Here is a 20,176-nt window from a genome sequence, read left to right as displayed (position 1 = left end):
AAAGCCTTCAGCTAATCCAAAATGCTGCAGCAAGAGTCCTGACAGGGACTAGAAAGAGAGAGCAGATTTCTCCTGTTTTGGCTTCCCTTCATTGGCTTCCTGTTGAATCCAGAATTCAAAATCCTGCTCCTCACATACAAGGTCTTAAATAATCAGGCCCAATCTTATCTTAAGGACCTCGTAGTACCATATCACCCTATTAGAGCACTTCGCTCTCGCTCTGCAGGCCTACTTGTTGTTCCTAGAGTATTTAAAAGTAGAATGGGAGGCAGAGCCTTCAGTTTTCAGGCCCCTCTTCTGTGGAACCAGCTTCCAGTTTGGATTCGGGAGACAGACACTATCTCTACTTTCAAGACTAGGCTTCAAACTTTCCTTTTTGCTAAAGCATATAGTTAGGGCTGGACCAGGTGACCCTGAATCCTCCCTTAGTTATGCTGCAATAGACATAGGCTGCCAGGGGATTCCCATGATGCATTGAGTTTTTCCTTTCCAGTCACCTTTCTCACTCACTATGTATTAATAGACATCTCTGCACTGAATCATATCTGTTATTAACCTCTGTCTCTCTTCCACAGCATGTCTTTATCCTGTCTTCCTTCTCTCACCCCAACCGGTCGCAGCAGATGGCCGCCCCTCCCTGAGCCTGGTTCTGCCGGAGGTTTCTTCCTGTTAAAAGGGAGTTTTTCCTTCCCACTGTCGCCAAAGTGCTTGCTCATAGGGGGTCATATGATTGTTGGGTTTTTCACAATGTTTTATTGTGAAGGTCCTTGTCTTATGTCAGTGTATTCAGTTTTACTTCCCCTGGGTCTCGTCATGTCTGATTTCTCCCAGCTGTGCTCCCCTTTTGTGTCTTACATCGCTGGCCTCATACATGCCACTTTGATCTTAAGTGGGCCAGACAAGTTCCTGGTTTCTGTCAGTGAAAAGTAGTTTACCTGCACATTTACCTCTGAAATGTCTCAATATAAGAAAAAGAAGTGCGATTTCAGCACTACATCTCAGTTTCAACTGTCCTGTAATCATAAAGCAGTAATGCTTTTATCATTCACAGAAATGATGATGATGATTTATATATTCATTTTAATGTTGACAAAGTTTTAAATTTCTACTTTATCAAATCCCACTGAGCACTCCTTCCCTTTAAATCTAACCTCTCTTCTTTCTCTCCTGTTCACTCTGGACAGCAGGCTGCCGGCAGAGCTCGCGGGCATGCCACTGCAGCTCCCTCTGGCTTCTACTCCGTGGGACCCCTCATCTGGTGCTCTCCTCAGCTCCAGGAGGGTGGCACGGTAGCCCCTCCGATGGTCCACCCTTGGGCTCTCATACTCTGAATGTCTGTGGCCTGGATCTCCTCCATGCCACATGCTTCATGCCCTGGGGGACTGGGCTATAGCTCTCTCTCCCCCAACTCTATCAGATCATTATATGGAGAAGCCTTTTGAATACAAGCACGCCCATCCACACAGGTGTGCGCACACAGGTGTATACACAGGTCTTCACACAGGTGTTCACACGGGTGCTTAGTGACACAAACTATGTCTTTCTTGGTTGCTACTTCAAAGCACATTGTGAGCTGTTGGTCTCGTGTGGTGCACAAAAACATTCAATATTTAGTATTTACTGTTGCTTACACTTATCTACATTATTGCTGTGATCTCCATATTGTGTTTCTCTCTTTGAGCTTGTTTCTTTTTTTTCTCTTTCAACAGGTGATCCAGCTGAATTATTTAGTGTCTTCTCTCCCTGTTCCTCTTCCCCTGTTTTTCTTTCCCTCCCTTTCTTTCTCTCTCCCTTTCCTAACCTCAAGTCATGTCTGTCTTATCTGTAATAACTTAAAATCAAATCAAATAACTAAATGCATTAAAATAAGAAAAGTCAATCAAATGGATCAATACACCAAAACCATAATGATCCACTTGGCCTTCAGACAATAATTCTGATGGCTAAAGAACCAAATGGGACAGGCAGCAAAAAAAGAGAAACTGAACCTATCTCTATGCATTCTTACCTCATTCTTAAGCTATAAGCTTTAGCTCGCATATAAAACTGCATGTAGTGCATATAGTTTATCCTAAGGTATATGCATATAGCTTATATAGCTTATCCTAAGCTATATGCACTACACTTTTCACTTCACACACGTTTTCATTGGTTATTTAATAATTTTTCAACAGAAAAACAGTTGTAAAGTTTTAGTTTTCAATCAATATTAAATGGCTTCAAAGCAAGGTTGTGTGCCTCACTAGTGTGGCCTTCAAGCATTTTATGTGGTAACTAGGTACACCAAGGGAAAAATATCCGTCTCCATAATTCAAGTCATGTTGTGATACATCTGGGCAAAGTGAGAAATTGTACTGTTCTAACAAAGAGAAGTTTTCCTAATACACGTAAATTCAAATAAATTTGTCATAAAGCAAATGGTAAATGGACTGGTTTTAATATAGCGCTTTTCTACTCTATCTGAGCACTCAAAGCACTTTATACAACTTGTTCATTCAGAGACAGAGAGAGAGAGAGAGTGCAGTATCTGAAGAGTAACAATGACTTTTATGGATTTTCTGAACCAGGGGTAGAAAAAGACATATATAATGGGGTTCAGACATGAGTTAAAGTAGACCAAACATAGAACAAATGTCAGTGATGAAGCACTATCTGAACTTTCAAGTCTTCATTGTGACTAAGTACATTGTCCTGTTTATGGTTACGGTTTTAAAAAGTGTTCTTAATGCATGTTAGTCTCACGGGAGTCAGGCTGCAGTATTTGAAGAGTAGCAATAAGTTTGATTGACTTTCTGAACCAGGGATAAAAAAAGACATAAATGATAGGGTTTAGGCAAGAGTTAAAGTACAACAAACAAATTACAAAGGCAGCAGATGAAGCATTTAGGAAGTTATCTTGGCCTGTGAGAGCCACACAGTAATATGGACACATACATATAAGAAACACAACAACAACAATACCAAGAGTCCAGGCTGCTTTCAGCTCCGATTTCTTTGCAGTTACTGTTACTGATCGCTGGTGAGTGACTGCAAGCTGAGACCTCATGGCACGAGCCTGAGACACAGCCACCACAAACACTCTCAGATACAAAACTACAATCACAGTAAAGGGAACAATAAAGGAAAAAGTAACATCAACAAGTCCTGCGATGTAATTAATGACAAAGACACACTCTCCAATGCAAGAGTTATACCTGCCTGGTTGCTCCAGGTTATCCATCAGAATCAGACTTTGAAAGATGACAGAACAGATCCAACACAAACAGACAACAATTTTAACTCTTTGTTGTGTGATCTTGGTGGAGTAATGCAGAGGGTAACAAATAGCCAAATATCGATCAACAGATATGATCACCATGGTTCCTATGGAGGCCGAGGTGATGACATATGCTAGGTATTGATACAGAGTGCACATGATGTCACCGAGGAACCAGCAGCCATCTATCAGCACAATTTGGAAGAACAAGAGGAGGCCCACACAGAAATCAGCGACAGCCAGAGAAAGGAGCAGGAGGTTGGTGGGGCTGTGGAGCTGCCTGAATAGGGAGAGAAAACACAATATTTTATATTTAGTTTTCTCTATCAAGTGTTATTCAAATTGAAGTATATAGTGCAATTCAATTCAATTCAATTCAATTCAATTCAATTTTATTTATATAGCGCCAAATCACAACAAAAGTCGCCTCAAGGCAAAACAAAAAACAAAGAAAGAAACAAAAAAAAACAACATTTTACAACTTCAACCTAAAGCGCTCCATCTATGCAAGATAGTGCAGAGGCTTAAAAAGAAAAGAAATACTATCTGTGAAAAGAAATGTCTTTCTTACTGCTTGAGATCAATTCAGTTTGATATCTTTCTACCTGAAATGTGAGACGGAGATGATGACCAACAGGTTAAGAATCACAGTAAGCAGAGAAATGAAGGACAGCAAAATATAAGTCAGCATGATCTCAAAGTGTGGACGCCTGGGCCTCATGCAGGAGGTGTTAAAGAGTTGTTGAAAGCAGAGTTCAGTTTCCTCCATCACTGCTGGAAGAACGGCAAACTGAACTAAAATGTGTCTGTCGTCTTTATATTCATCCTCCCCTCCTTCTTCCACACCTCTGTTGTTGTTGCTGGCATTGCACCTATGGAACAGGAAATATCAGTACCAGTCAATCAGTCATTTTTTCATCAAGTAATTAGTCAATGTACAATTTCTGGTTCAGCAGAAAACATTAGGTTCGCCTCTTCAGCTCAGTGGTACAGCATAATGTACCACTTTACCCTCAACGTCGCAAAGACAAGGGAGTTGATCATGGACTTCCGGAGGTGCAGAGAAGTACACACCCCCATCACCATCAACGGCGCTGCTGTGGAGAGAGTGAGCAGCTTCCGGTTCCTTGGTGTACATCTGGCTGAGGATCTTACGTAGTCAGGACACATAAACAGTGAAGAAGGTGCAGCAGCACCTCTTCTTTCTCAGGAGACTGAAAATATTCGGCATGAGCCCCGCATCCTCAGGACCTTCTACCATTGAGACCATCCTCACTGGATGCATCACCACCGGGTATGGCAACAGCACCGCTTACAACCGCAAATTGGAGGTGAGCTTCCCTCCCTCCAGGACATCTACAGGAAGCGGTGCCTGAGGAAAGCCGGGAGGATCATCAAGGACTCCAGTCACCCCAGCCATGAACTGTTCAGACTACTTCCATCAGGAAGGATGTTCTGCAGTATCCGGTCCCGTACCAGCAGACTGAGAGACAGCTTCTTCCATCAGGCCATCAGACTGCTGAACATTTCATGTGTGACGTGCTGTGGAAATACAGGGAGTGCAGAATTATTAGGCAAGTTGTATTTTTGAGGAATAATGTTATTATTGAACAACAACCATGTTCTCAATGAACCCAAAAAACTCATTAATATCAAAGCTGAATGTTTTTGGAAGTAGTTTTTAGTTTGTTTTTAGTTTTAGCTATTTTAGGGGGATATCTGTGTGTGCAGGTGACTATTACTGTGCAGAATTATTAGGCAACTTAACAAAAAACAAATATATACCCATTTCAATGATTTATTTTTACCAGTGAAACCAATATAACATCTCCACATTCACAAATATACATTTCTGACATTCAAAAACAAAACAAAAACAAATCAGCGACCAATATAGCCACCTTTCTTTGCAAGGACACTCAAAAGCCTGCCATCCATGGATTCTGTCAATGTTTTGATCTGTTCACCATCAACATTGCGTGCAGCAGCAACCACAGCCTCCCAGACACTGTTCAGAGAGGTGTACTGTTTTCCCTCCTTGTAAATCTCACATTTGATGATGGACCACAGGTTCTCAATGGGGTTCAGATCAGGTGAACAAGGTGGCCATGTCATTAGTTTTTCTTCTTTTATAGCCTTTCTTGCCAGCCACGCTGTGGAGTACTTGGACACGTGTGACGGAGCATTGTCATGCATGAAAATCGTGTTTTTCTTGAAGGATGCAGACTTCTTCCTGTACCACTGCTTGAAGAAGGTGTCTTCCAGAAACTGGCAGTAGGACTGGGAGTTGAGCTTGACTCCATCCTCAACCCGAAAAGGCCCCACAAGCTCATCTTTGATGATACCAGCCCAAACCAGTACTCCACCTCCACCTTGCTGGCGTCTGAGTCGGACTGGAGCTCTCTGGCCTTTACCAATCCAGCCACGGGCCCATCCATCTGGCCCATCAAGACTCACTCTCATTTCATCAGTCCATAAAACCTTAGAAAAACCAGTCTTGAGATATTTCTTGGCCCAGTCTTGACGTTTCAGCTTGTGTGTCTTGTTCAGTGGTGGTCGTCTTTCAGCCTTTCTTACCTTGGCCATGTCTCTGAGTATTGCACACCTTGTGCTTTTGGGCACTCCAGTGATGTTGCAGCTCTGAAATATGGCCAAACTGGTGGCAAGTGGCATCTTGGCAGCTGCACGCTTGACTTTTCTCAGTTCATGGGCAGTTATTTTGCGCCTTGGTTTTACCACACGCTTCTTGCGACCCTGTTGACTATTTTGAATGAAACGCTTGATTGTTCGATGATCACGCTTCAGAAGCTTTGCAATTTTGAGACTGCTGCATCCCTCTGCAAGATATCTCACTATTTTTGACTTTTCTGAGCCTGTCAAGTCCTTCTTTTGACCCATTTTGCCAAAGGAAAGGACGTTGCCTAATAATTATGCACACCTGATATAGGGTGTTGATGTCATTAGACCACAATCCTTCTCATTACAGAGATGCACATCACCTAATATGCTTAATTGGTAGTAGGCTTTAGAGCCTATACAGCTTGGAGTAAGACAACATGCATGAAGAGGATGATGTGGACAAAATACTCATTTGCCTAATAATTCTGCACTCCCTGTATATATATAACCATGTTGGCTGCTGCTGCTTTCAGACCTGAGCTTGTTTCTTTGTGTGTTCAGGTCTCCTTTTCTGGGAATGTAAAATAAAGATCATTTTTGAGCTTTGACCACCCTGGGTCCAGTCTTTCTTTGCCACCAAAAAAATTCAAAGAACGAAATTTAATAATAATAATAATAAATACACACACACACACACACACACACACACACACACACACACACACACACACACACACACCTAGATATACACAATCAGTAATGCGCATACACTCTTATATTGTACATATACACTCAACAAAAATATAAATGCAACACCTTTGTTACTGCTCCCATTCCCCATGGGATGTCAGATCAGCATCCTGATGTGGCACACCTGTGAGGTGGGATGGATTATCTCAATATAGAAGATGTGCCCACTACCACACATTTGGACTGATTTGTGACCACTGTTTGGGAAGGATGGTTATATTGTGTATCTGGAATGAATTTTAGGTCTCTACGTCCATCCCATGGGGAATGGGAGCAGTAACAAAGGTGTTGCGTTTATATTTTTGTTGAGTGTATTTATTCATATAACTCTCAGATTTACCAATTCTGTTACGGTTTGGAGGAGGACTCAAGCGCAGGACTCCGGTTCTGATGCTCACAAGAAGGGTTTATTTACAATTCACCAGGTGTTTATACAAGAATGTGTGGGGGGAGAAGGGGTCTCCAGGGAAGTCCAGGGGAAAACACGCGTTCTTCAGATTATCCACTCACACGATCACAGGCTCACACTCCGACACAAGGGAATCACACGGGGGAAAATCCAGGAAGCTCTGTAGACAGGGAGACAGGGTTAAGTACGACGCACAAAGAAAAACACTCTTAACTAAACTTGCAGTAGCTTGACTTCACTAACGCGTGGTAGACAACGATCCAGCGACGAACAGCAGTCACCTCCTGGCTTAAATGCTGCTCCCCTTAATGAGACCCAGGTGTCTCATCTCCCGAGGGCGTGGGCCGAGGGCATGAACCCACAGTGAGTTCCGCCCCGGCGAGAGAGAAGATGAAGAGAGAGAGAGAAACAGAGAGAGTGCTGATCAGCGTGCAGCTGATCCGCCTGGCCGTGACAGTATCCCCCCCCCCCCGACGGGAGCCTCCCGGCGACCCCCAGGCTTGTCAGGGTGAGCCGCATGGAACGCCCACACCATACCCCATCCACGAGATACTGCAGATCGCGCCCCCGGCGCCGGACATCCATGATTCTCGAAACGGTGAAAGCCGGGTGGCCATCAATGACCCGGGCAGGTGGAGGGGGTCTGGAAGGAGGGCACAGAGGACTAGAGAGGCACGGCTTCACTTGCGACACGTGAAAGGTGTTATGGATTTTCATGTCCCAGGGCAGTTTAAGACGGACAGAGACAGGGTTAATCACAGAGTCAACTTCAAAGGGACCAATGAAAGTGGGAGACAGTTTCTTGGATTCAGACCTGAGTGGGACTAATCTGGTAGACAGCCAAACCTTTTGTCCAGGTGTGTAGGTGGGAGCAGGGGTCCGGTGGCGATCCGCCCGGCGCTTATTGCGTTCCACTGTGCGGAGAAGGGAGGCCTGAGTCGCTCTCCAGGCGCGCCGACACCTCCGAAGATGCTGTTGGACAGAGGGAACAAAGTGCTCACCTTCGACGGCTGGGAAGAGTGGCGGTTGATAGCCCAAGGACGCCTCGAAAGGAGAGACACCGATGGCAGAGGAGGTAAGGCTGTTATGAGCATACTCAATCCACGACAGTTGCTCGCTCCAGGTTGACTGGTTGGTCGATACCAGGCACCGGAGAGCCGCTTCGAGCTCCTGGTTGGCACGCTCCGTTTGGCCATTGGTCTGTGGGTGGAAACCAGAGGAAAGACTGACCTTAGCTTCGAGGGCACTGCAGAACTCCTTCCAGACACGTGACGTGAGCTGCGGTCCTCTGTCTGACACAATGTCCGTGGGGATTCCATGGAGGCGAAAAACGTGATTAGTTAGTAGCCGGGCGGTCTCTAGAGCAGTGGGGAGCTTAGGGAGGGCGACAAAATGAGCAGCTTTGGAGAAACGGTCCACAATGGTAAGAATGACAGAGTTACCTGACAAGACGGGCAGACCAGTGATGAAGTCAACAGCGATGTGCGACCAAGGGCGACTCGGAGTCAGCAGAGGTTGGAGGAGGCCAGAGAGTGGTTGATGGACGCTCTTGTTTTGAGCGCAGGTCGAGCATGCGGAAATATACTCGCGGACGTCTTTGGCAAGGGAAGGCCACCAGGCGAAACGTTGGAGGAAGCTAATAGTACGGTGGTCCCCCGGGTGGCAGGTGAATCTGGCAGTATGAGCCCAATGTAACACTCGTGACCTTACTGAGGAGGGGACGAAGAGCAACCCTGGCGGTCCCGTTCCAGGGTCTGGTTCTGTCTGCTGAGCCTCTCGAATAGCCGACTCGATCTCCCAGGTCAGGGCCCCGATTACACAGGTGGGCGGTAGAATGGGAGAGTCGGTAGAATGGGAGAGTTGCGTCTTCGGAGGCGGCGAATTGGCGTGAGAGGGCGTCTGGCTTGACATTAAGGGAACCGGGTCTGTAAGTGGTCGTGAACTGGAATCTAGTAAAAAACAGGGCCCACCTGGCTTGCCTGGCGTTGAGGCGTTTTGCCAATCGAATGTACTCCAGGTTCTTGTGATCGGTCCAGACCACAAACGGCTGGGCAGCGCCCTCTAGCCAATGGCGCCACTCCTCTAGGGCTAGCTTGATGGCTAGTAGCTCTCAATCTCCCACATCATAGTTGCTCTCTGCGGAGGTGAGACGGCGTGAAAAGTAGGCACAGGGATGCAGCTTACCTCCTTGCTGCTGGGAAAGCACCGCCCCCACTCCAGCGTCCGAGGCGTCCACCTCCACAATGAACTGCAGATTGAGATCGGGTTGGACGAGAATGGGCGCCGAGGCAAAGCGGTCCTTCAGATGGGCAAATGCTCGTTGAGCCAGCTCATCCCAGCAGAAGGGAACTTTGGGAGAAGTAAGACGAGTCAGAGGCAGGGCAAGTTTACTGTAGTCGCGAACAAAGCGACGATAAAAGTTTGCGAACCCCAGAAAGCTTTGAAGCTGTCTACGGTTGGAAGGGGTCGGTCAGTCAACAACGGCTTGAACTTTGGCGGGATCAGTCTTGAGGTTACCCCGATCGATGACGTGGCCCAGGAAGGAAACAGTTGAGACATGAAACTCACACTTCTCCCCTTTAACAAAGAGACGATTTTCGAGGAGACGCTGAAGGACTTGCCTGACATGGCGTTGGTGGTCGGCGACGGAGCGGGAGAAGATGAGGATGTCATCCAAGTAGACGAAAACGAAATGGTCGATGAAATCTCGGAGCACGTCGTTCACGAGAGCCTGAAACACAGCTGGAGCATTGGTGAGATCGAAAGGCATTACAAGATATTCGAAATGGCCCAGGTGAGTATTGAAAGCCGTCTTCCACTCGTCTCCCTCCCTAATCCTCACCAGATGGTAGGCGTTGCGCAGGTCAAACTTTGTGAAGATGGTGGCACCCTGGAGAAGCTCGAACGCGGAACTCAGCAGAGGGAGGGGATACTTGTTTTTAACTGTGATGGCGTTGAGGCCGCGATAGTCAATACAGGGCCGTAAACTCTTATCTTTTTTGGTGACAAAAAAGAAACCAGCGGCAACAGGTGAGGACGAGGGGCGAATGAGACCAGCGGCAAGTGACTCATTGATGTATTTTTCCATGCTTTCCCACTCCGGTCGAGACAGGCTATACAACCTACTGGTCAGGAGCGGCGCGCCTGGGAGGAGGTCAATCCCACAATCATATGGCCGGTGAGGGGGAAGGGAGCGTGCCTTATCTTTACAAAACACTTGCGCCCGGTCGTGATAAACAGATGGTATGGAGGACAGATCAGGCGGTTCTGAAATAGTTTTATTGGGTGGTAGGCTCATGGCAGGGGTGGCGGCTTTTAGACAGGACATGTGACACTCCTCCCCCCACCCCGAAATACTTTCTTTCCTCCAATCAATCACAGGGTTATGTTGACATAGCCAGGGATAGCCCAACACTAGTGGTGTGAGTGGGGCTTTAAAGACGTACAACTGCATGGTTTCAACATGATTGCCAGAAATAGTCAGGGAAATCGGTTCTGTGATATGAATAATGTCTGGAAGACGCTGGCCACTAAAGGCTGTGACTTTGAGTGAATGAGACAGAGGCTCCGTGCTAAAACCTAATTTGAGCGCCAGCCAGGCATCAATAAAATTCTGTTCTGCCCTGGAATCGATCAGAGCGTCGAGAGAATGAGTCTTGAGACGAACCGTTAGCTTAGCTGCAATCATGAGACGAGGAGGAGACTGAGAACAGGTGACCTCGCCCACCCGTACACTCCTCACTACTGGCGGGTGCTGTCTTTTGGCCGCGCCTGGCAATCCATGGCAATATGGCCCTTGCGGCCACAATAAAAGCACTCACCGGCTCTCAAGCGACGATACCGCTCCTCGGGAGACAGTCTGGAGCGGCCCAGTTGCATGGGCTGTTCACTTTACTCCATGCTGTCTGATGAGTGACTGCCGCTAGGCGCGCCTCCACCTGACGTCTCCATGCGCCCCGGGGGCCTCTGGGAAATGTAGTTTCCGGTTCCCCGCCGCACCCGTAGGTGCTCATCCATCTTCACACATAGTGTAATCACATCAGACAGGGTCTTAGGAACATCTCTCATCATCAGTTCTCTCTTTAACTCATCACAAATATTATTCAAGAGAGTACTTATCAATGCCGACTGCCCCCAGCCAGTTTCTTCAGCCAAGGTCCAGAATTCGACCGAAAAATCCGCCATACTCCGCCTCCCCTGCTTCAAATTTAACAGTCTGTGGGCGGCCGCCTCCGCTTCGGTGCCTCTTTCAAAAACACTTTTAACAGGTTGGGTATCAGACACCACCTCTCTGGGGGACATCTCAGGCCCTCCAAGGTTTGGAGGCCTATCTCCCCCCCACCACCACTTCCCCTGCCAGTGGCGGACTCCATCAGACATCGGTGCGTTGGTGGTTCTTGGTGTCTGGGGATGAGCGTCCAGGTACACACCGGCTCACTCCTTGGCGGCCGCTTATCGGGGCCTGGAGCCTGGGGCTCGCTCGGGCCACTTCGGAGGTGGGGTGCCCCCGACCTCTCGGCCTGGGGCTCGGTCACTCAGGCACAGCTGGCTGCCGGCGGAGCTCACGGGCGCGTCACTGCAACCCCCTCTGGCTTCTGCTCCATGGCTGCTGGGTGAGCCCTCATCTGGGACTCTCCTCAGCTCTTTCTGGGACAGTGGCGCGGCTGCCCCTCTGTTGGTCTTCCTTGGTCTCTTGTGTTCTGGGGGCCTCTGGATGTCTGGAGTTTTGATCTCCTCCATACCTGCTTCATGCCCTGGAGGACGGGGCTGTGGCCCCCCCACACCCTCTAGCAGATCATTACATGAAGGAACCTTTTAAAAACAAGCGCGTCCATGCTCACAGGTGTACACACGGGTGATCACACCCACAAACTACACAATAATGTGCTGCACAATAATGTTTAATATTTAGTATTTACTGTCATATTCCCATATATCATTGTGATGTTGTTTATTATATTACTCTTGTTCTCTTCTGCTTGTTTTCCTTTTTCTTTCTCAACAGGTGATCCAGGTGATCGATATATGCATTTTTTTTCTGCCCATTCTGTTGGTTTTTGTTTTTTGCCCTTCTCCCCCGTCCCTCTTCTCAGCTGTTTCTCTTTCCCTCTTTCTTTCTCCCCTTCTTTCCCCCAGTCAAGTCTGTCCCGTATTCAGCAAGTGAAAATAAAATAAACAATAAAAGGTGAATCAAATGGACCATTACGGCAAGGCTGGGATGGTCAATTTGGTAAAGTAAATCCGTTGGGCATCTTTCTTTGCCTTTAGACAACAATTCTGATGGCAAAAGAGCCAAACGGGACAGGCAAAAAAAATAAAAAAAAATAAAAAAATAAAGTAATATCACGTTTTGTTGCATTTATGCAATTATTGAAGTAAAAAAAGAGCTTGCTCTTTAAAAAAATACATTGTTATTATACCAGCAAAACAGAACCTGAAGTAGAGGAAGTAAATATGTGTTGGTATGTCTATGCTTATGTTAAAAGCTAAAGAGATACTTTCAGTCCTACCTGTATTTTTGCAAATGAATCATAATAAATAAAATATGTAGCACCCTAGGTACATACAGGTATAGGTTACACGTTTTTACAACTAGACAATTTAAGGAATAATTTTCAGCAGCAATAAAAAAAAAAAGAAGAAAAAAAAACACTTTTAAATTTGGTGAGGAAGTCTTCGTAAGACATGTCAGGGGCTGTTCTTAAAACGGCTTGCACCCAGTTAAATGCCTGCCCACGTAACAGTTGAACCATAAAGGCGATTTTGGCCCTAACTGTCTCATACGTTCTTCGTAACTGATGGAATTGTAGTGTGATCTGAGTCAAAAATCCACCACATTTATCGAACTCACCCGAGAAACGCTCCGGCGCTGGTAACGATCGCTCCGGAGGTTCAGTGGAAGCCGGCGTGGGGGAAACAGGTGGAGCGGCTGCAGATGGATTCGGGGCCGATAGCTGAGGAGAAACAGACGAAGGGGGTGAGGGTGGGCTTACCGACGGTAGATGTTGAGCGAGGGCTTGAGTGAGTGCAGCCAGTTGTTGATTTATGTGCCGAAGCATGTGTTCGTGGCGTTCCAGAATTGCCTCCGGGGTGAGGACGGGTTGCTGGGTGGGATTTGAGTCCGCTGAGTCCATGATGGCTGGATCGTTATTGTTACGGTTTGGAGGAGGACTCAAGCGCAGGACTCCGGTTCTGATGCTCACAAGAAGGGTTTATTTACAATTCACCAGGTGTTTATACAAGAATGTGCGGGGGGTGCTATATACAGCTGAGTGGGGGGAGAAGGGGTCTCCAGGGAAGTCCAGGGGAAAACACGCGTTCTTCAGATTATCCACTCACACGATCACAGGCTCACACTCCGACACTGCCACACGGGTAAGCCAGCAGTCACCTCTTGGCTTAAATGCTGCTCCCCTTAATGAGACCCAGGTGTCTCATATCCCGAGGGCGTGGGCCGAGGGCGTGAACCCACAGTGAGTTCCGCCCCGGCGAGAGAGAAGATGAAGAGAGAGAGAGAAACAGAGAGAGTGCTGATCAGCGTGCAGCTGATCCGCCTGGCCGTGACACATTCTTATATTTTGCTTGTTCTTATGTTATTGCATTTTTACACACCTCTGTTGCTCGCACACAAGAATTTCACTTGCATATACTGTACCAGTGTACCTGCACATGTGATGTGACAGTAAAAGTGATTTGATTTGATTTGATAATGCCACAATGATAACAATCTCAAAAGAAATATGTCTATTTGCCATCTGCTTTGTTTTTCTTTCACTTGATAATGTGACCCTGAGTTGCTTTTAGTTGTTCACAACCCACAGAGAGCAATGCATTTTGGTGGCTGTAACTCAGGTGGCAGAGTAGGTGATCTACTATACCGATCAGGTCTGTCAATCAATCTCTGACTTGTTCCCAGAGTATCCTTGTGCGAGACACTGAACCCTGCGTTGCCCTTGATGCATCCGTTGGAGTGCAAGTGTTGCCATTGGTCAAAAATAATGTGTATATTGGAGATTATGTATCGGAATTTCAGGAGCAGGACCACGCCTCCAAACACGTTCCTTCTGGCTGTCATCTATATAGGTTCCCCTAGTTCTGCAAGTTGATCATTCTCGTTTATGTGTGTGGTGGCAGATTTCTTTTCTCATGTATTAATCACATATTCAATTATATCACATTAGTTATAGTAATATCACTTTCTCACTTTACCATAGTAAGAGCACTCCTGCCACTACTTTACATGCATGTGGAAAGTTAACACAGTGAGGCAGTTATAATGGGAGACATTAAACAGATAGTGAGGCTAAGCAGAAAACAAGGTCATAATTCTCTCTATGCGGGAGGAGGTATAGCCCCCTGTGAGAGGGGCCTTCATGAAAGAGTTTGAGGAATGTTCTTTGTATTAAGCCACAATTCAGAGACGATCCTGGGGTTTCACTGGGAGCTCTCTCCACATTGCAATACGTTTATTAAACCCACTTCAAATCAAGCTCACTGGGTGTGTTGTTAAAATTTCCATAACACGTGGAAACAGGGTCCATTCTTGGCGGATACCTTTAAACACAGCTTTCTCACAGGAGTAACATAATTTTACTCACCCTTCCATTTGCTACAATCATCCTCTCGTCCGTCAGCACATCAAATGAACAACTACTCAAGCGCTGCGTCCATCGCTTTTCCTCCGGTAATTCAAGAAACACACCAAATGCCACAGCGGCGCTTTACAGAGACTGACTGCTGACGACCCTCTAGCAGTTTTCTCGCCACCCGACATGTGGTCTGCAACATTGATCCATCCAGTCGTCTTATCTCCGCTAAATTCAGCTATGAAGTAACTCCGGTTGCCCGCCACTTCAGCGAAAACTGCCCACCAGCCGAACTCACAGCTCCTTTCATGTCACTTTGAAAATAGCGACGTGAAAGGCCCACAGGCTTGGCGAGTTAGCCGGAAAGTCGACGGACGTCAGCGCCAGAAGCCACGCCGTTCCCACACTTCCAAGCAAATAGCAGCTCCAACAGCAAAAGCTACTGTGTACTTCATAGCTCCACCCACCTGCCGGCGCCAGGTAGCAGGGACAAGCTCAGCTTTGTGCTCCTTCCTCCTAACACCATTTAATGCAAGCTGGAAATCTGTCACTAATTCCATGCTCAACTGTTTCTCCATCGCCCTGATGTTTTCTATCCCTCCTTCCATTAAATGCTCAAGCAAGTCAGAACTGGGATGCCTGGTTCTTCCCTATCCACCATTTGCAAACGCAGTAGCAAGTTTACTTCCAACGAACTCCCAGCTTCTCAGCGAAGATGCAAAAAACAAAAAAAAGGCACTGAGTGGCCAGTTCTATAGTTGCCACGTTCCCAACCTCTTCCCTCCTTCGCAAATTCTGCTGTTAACCCCAGCACCGAGTTGCCAGGTCTCCAGCCTCTCATCCTTCCTCTGCTAAACTCTGCAGCAAGCTTCGGCACAGAGTTGACATGTTTCCAGCCACTCATCCTTCCTTCGCAAAATTCTACAGCAAACCTTGGCACTGGGTTGCCAGGTTCCTTTATCCCTCATTCACAAAAGCAACAGCAAGCTTTTTTGCCATCGGGTTGCCAGTTCCCAGCATAGACAAAATAAATAAATTAATTAATTTAATTTAATGGCACCGGGTTGCCAGGTTTTCCTTCATCCCCCATTTGCAATGCAGCATCTAGCTTCCCTATGTCACGGCTGCCGAGGCGAGCCGTGTGGTGTAGAAGGGAGAAAGGACCCAAAACGCAGGCAGTAGATGATAACGCTAGTGATGTTTTATTTACACAGTGGTGAGATGGCAAAACAGGCAAAGAGGGAAGACAAAACTAAAGACCTAAACTGGGAAAGCTAAATGACAAACCTGAGAGGGTACCAGAATGGGGGAGAGGCAGAGAGACACGGACAAGTGACAGGATACCGTAGAACACAGACGAACCGGCAACAGGCAGGAGAACACACAGGGCTTAAATACACATAGCAGCAATCAAGGGATGAGCAACAGGAGGGAAACACACCTGGGGGAAATCAAAGCTGACGGGACAGGGAAAACGTAAACTGAACACACCGAGTCTGAAAACAGAAACAGTGGAGAACAGGAAGCAGATCAAACACTGTTCAGGAGGCCGACCGGGAGGATGGCAACACAGGAGTCCATAACAGTTCCTCTCCGGAGGCCGACCACGCAGAAGGCAGTGGCGGCGACAGAGTAGATCCAGAGGCCGGCCACGCGGAAGGCAGTGGCGGCGACAGAGCAGATCTGGATGCCGACCACACGGAAGGCAATGGCGGCAACAGAGCAGGTCCGGGGACTGACCGTGTGAACGGCAACGGCGGCGTACAGGAGGTCGTCCACAGTGGCGACAACGCCCAACAAGCGCCCTGGCGGATGACCGACAATGGTGAGGCGGCAGTTGGGGACCTGAAGGCGGCGTGACCAGGCGAGGCGGAGGCTGGACCAGACGAGGCTGCAGGTGAAGCGGATGATGAGAATGCTGCAGGCGAAGCGGATGGTGAGTTGCCTCGTTCTTCTTTATCCCTCATTCGCATACTCAGCGAGCTTTCTAATATAGAGTTGCCAGTTTCTCTGCATTTATCAAAGCAAAAACAGCAGTGAATCCTTCCACCACTGGAACGCCACCTCCTCCGCATCTAGCCCTCATATGCTATGCAGCAGCTGTTCCTTTCAGCACCAAAACGCCAGGTTCTCGGTCTCTATTCCTTATTTGCAAAGGCAGAAAACGTTCTTTGCACCGAGATGCCAGGTTCCGTTTGTCATATGCTGTGGGAGTGTCTGGTTGGGTGTGGTCCAGGTTCCTGTTGTCCGTCCCCTGGGGTGGAGTTGGCTAGCTCATCACCTGCTTCCAATTTCCGGGGCTCCATCTAGTGGGTTTTTAAGCCAGCACTGCCTGCTACTCCTTGCCAGTTCGTCCTGCTACCACCCGTGGTAAACTTGGCCTCCTCTGTGCTCAGACTCTGTGTGCCTGGATCGTGGGTTAATGTGTCCTCCGTCTCCTGTATTCTCCAGATTCATCACCCGTCGTACACACCAGCAGTGCTGGTTCTGTTTCCGTCCCGTTCTCCCGTCTGCCCAGAACCCGAGGACCACACACTCATCTTCTCCTCAGCCTGCCCTCCAGCCCGTACTTCAACCTCCCTGGACACCTTGGAACCTGGACCAGCCTCCCCACACTCTCAACCATCCCTGGAACGCTCCCACGGCAACCCCTTCCCCGCCTAATAGCCGGTGTTTTCAAGTAAGCCCAAGACTCTCCACTAGTACCACTCACCTCTGCCCTTTAATTGTTTCCCATTCAGTAAAACCCTTCTCCTGTGTTTGCAGAAGTTCCCGCCCGTGTTCTCCCTGTGTTCTACGTCCGTTTCTCCGCCCTCGGGCCTCCCTCAGTTCCTGCGAATGATTTCGGTTAGACCCAGTCTTGTTTAAGTTCCTTTTCCTTTCAATAAATTGTACATAGTTCGAGCAATTGAGTCTGCTCTTGAGTCCACTGCATCCTTGTTTGTGACAGAACAAACTGGCCAATAATGGACTCAGCGGACCCAATTCGCGCTGCCATAAATAAACAGGGTTAGGACGGCTTGAACAGACATTGACATCCCTAATGGACCAGTGTAACGCTATTAGTGAAAAGCAGGAGGAGTTACTCACCAGGTTTTCAGAAATCAGGGAGCCAAATCCGCCCGTTTTACCCAGTCAGCTGGGACCGTCGCCTGCACCAACCGTTGCGCACCCCGCGATAGAATCGGCTTATCGGGGCATTTCCTCGTCTCCACAGGAGCCTTTCAACGGAGAGTTGGGGCAGTGTGGGGGTTTCCTTTTTCAGTGGTCGTTTTTCATCAATCGCACGCCACACGCTTTCCCAAATGATGCTGCCAAGATTTCCCATTTTGTAGGGTTGCTTAGGGGTAAGGCGCTCGCGTGGGCTGAGGCGTTTCTGTCTTCTCACCCGATTGCCTCATGCTCCTATGAGGAATTTCTCAAGGAATTCAAGGTTACATTTGCTCACCCGATTTCTGAGGGTACTGCAGCTAAGAGGCTATTGGGACTCCGTCAGGGAAAACGCAGCGTTGCGGAATATTCGATCGAGTTCCGCACCGCTGCTGTAGAAGCGGGTTGGCCAGACGCCACGCTGCGGGGTATTTTCCTAGCGTCCCTTACCGAACAGATGAAAGATCAGCTAGCTGTACACGACGAGCCGGCCACGTTCGAAGCGCTCGCCTCTTTCGCTCTCAGGATTGATAATCGACTGAGGGAAAGAGACGCTGAGAGGCGTTCAAAACCCTCTCCGTCTCTGTTTTGGCCCGCGACCGCTTCCGCGTTACCCCCGCCACTTCTGGTAACAACATCCGCCCGTCCCCGCTCTCCTTCCCCAGAGCCTATGCAAATTGGCCGCTCTCGGCTCACTCCTGAGGAGCGGGAACGGCGTTTCCGAGCCGGAGAGTGCTTCTACTGCGGAGGAAGCGGCCATCGCCTCGCTGACTGCCCAGTCCGGCCAAAAGGCGTGGCCCACCGGTAAGTCCGGGGTTACGGGTGGGCAGTGTTTTCAAAGGAGATAAACCCCGTTTTTTGCTGTCAGTTTCTTTAATAACTGGTACTAAGGCTCATTCTTTTCACACTCTCGTTGACTCTGGGTCAGAGCAAAATTTAATAGACACTGCGGTTGCTAAATCTTTGAACTTGCCCCTCACTCAGCTCGAGCCTCCGATCCCAGCCTCTGCTTTAAATAATGAGGTATTCGCTATGATCACTCACCAGACCGCGCCTGTCAAATTAGTCAAGTCAGGCAATCATCAGGAAAATATAACACTCTTTACCACTTCTTCCCTTGACGCGCCAGTAATCCTTGGTTTTCCGTGGTCGCAGAAGCACAATCCACACATTGACTGGACAGGGAAAAGAGTAGCAAGTTGGAGTCTGTTTTGTCTCGCCAACTGCCTTAAATCAGCCTTGCCCTCGGAGGCTTCTGTTTCTCCTCCATCGGTTGTTTCCCCCCCTGACCTTACCGCTGTCCCTCCTGAATATCATGATCTACAAGAGGTGTTTAGTAAAGACAGAGCTCAGTCGCTGCCCTCTCATCAACCTTATGATTGCGCCATTGATCTCCTTCCTGGTGCTCCTATGCCCTCCAGCCGCCTTTATAACCTGTCCCGTCCCGAGAGGGGGTCTATGGAGAAGTACATCCAGGACTCGTTAGCAGCCGGTCTCATTCGTCCTTCCTCCTCGCCAGTGGCCGCCGGTTTCTTTTTTGTTTCTAAGAAGGATAAGTCGTTCCGGCCGTGCATCGATTACAGAGGACTTAATGCGATCACGATTAAGAACAAGTACCCCCTGCCTTTGATCAATTCAGCTTTCGAACCCCTCCACGGTGCTACTATCTTCTCCAAGCTGGACTTGAGAAATGCATACCACCTCGTCCGCATAAGGGAGGGCGACGAATGGAAGACTGCTTTCAACACTCCTCTGGGGCATTTTGAATACCTGGTGATGCCATTTGGCCTCACCAATGCCCCTGCAGTCTTCCAAGCGCTTGTGAATGACGTGCTCAGGGATTTCCTGAATGTTTTCCTGTTTGTTTACCTGGATGACATTTTGATTTTTTCACGATCTCTCGAAGAACATCAGGTGCATGTCCAGAGCGTGCTGCAGTGACTATTGGAGAACCGTCTCTATGTAAAGGCCGAGAAGTGTGACTTCCACGCTTCGTCTGTCTCATTTCTGGGCTACCTACTGGAGGGAGGGCAGGTGAAGATGGACCCTGTAAAGATCAAGGCAGTGGTGGAGTGGCCCGTCCCTGATTCACGCAGACAGCTACAACAGTTCCTTGGTTTCGCAAATTTTTACAGGCGCTTTGTCAGGAACTACAGCCGGGTGGCTGCACCCCTCTCTCGCCTCACTTCCTCAAAGGTCCCCTTCGTTTGGTCCCCCGAGGCTCACTCAGCCTTCACCACGCTCAAACAGCTCTTTACATCAGCTCCCATTCTGATCCATCGTGACACGAGTAAGCAGTTCGTAGTGGAGGTTGACGCTTCAAGTGTGGGGGTGGGGGCTGTGCTGTCACAACGGTCTGGTCCACATGGCAAGCTCCAACCCTGCGCCTATTTTTCTCGACGCCTT

General features: G+C 48.2%; 1 protein-coding gene and 1 long non-coding RNA gene across 2 annotated transcripts in view; both read right to left on the bottom strand.

Moving 5' to 3' along the window:
- The window catches only part of LOC145421025 (uncharacterized), a 353,506-nt gene that overhangs the window by 261,305 nt on the left and 72,025 nt on the right, over positions 1 to 20,176 (bottom strand). The gene's annotated exons all lie outside the window — the stretch shown is intronic.
- Positions 2,723 to 4,031, bottom strand: LOC113008021 (trace amine-associated receptor 13c-like). The gene is made up of 2 exons (XM_026145127.2): positions 3,862 to 4,031; positions 2,723 to 3,536 (listed from the first exon to the last, which is right to left on the bottom strand). The coding sequence occupies exons 1-2, from the start codon at positions 4,023 to 4,025 to the stop codon at positions 2,723 to 2,725; spliced, it is 978 nt and encodes a 325-aa protein (XP_026000912.2). The 5' UTR covers positions 4,026 to 4,031.

Source organism: Astatotilapia calliptera, chromosome 16, assembly GCF_964374335.1.
Source record: "Astatotilapia calliptera chromosome 16, fAstCal68.1, whole genome shotgun sequence".
Classification (NCBI taxonomy): domain Eukaryota; kingdom Metazoa; phylum Chordata; class Actinopteri; order Cichliformes; family Cichlidae; genus Astatotilapia; species Astatotilapia calliptera.
The sequence above is the reverse complement of the archived record's forward strand: the minus strand, read 5'-3'. Positions and strand labels throughout refer to the sequence as shown.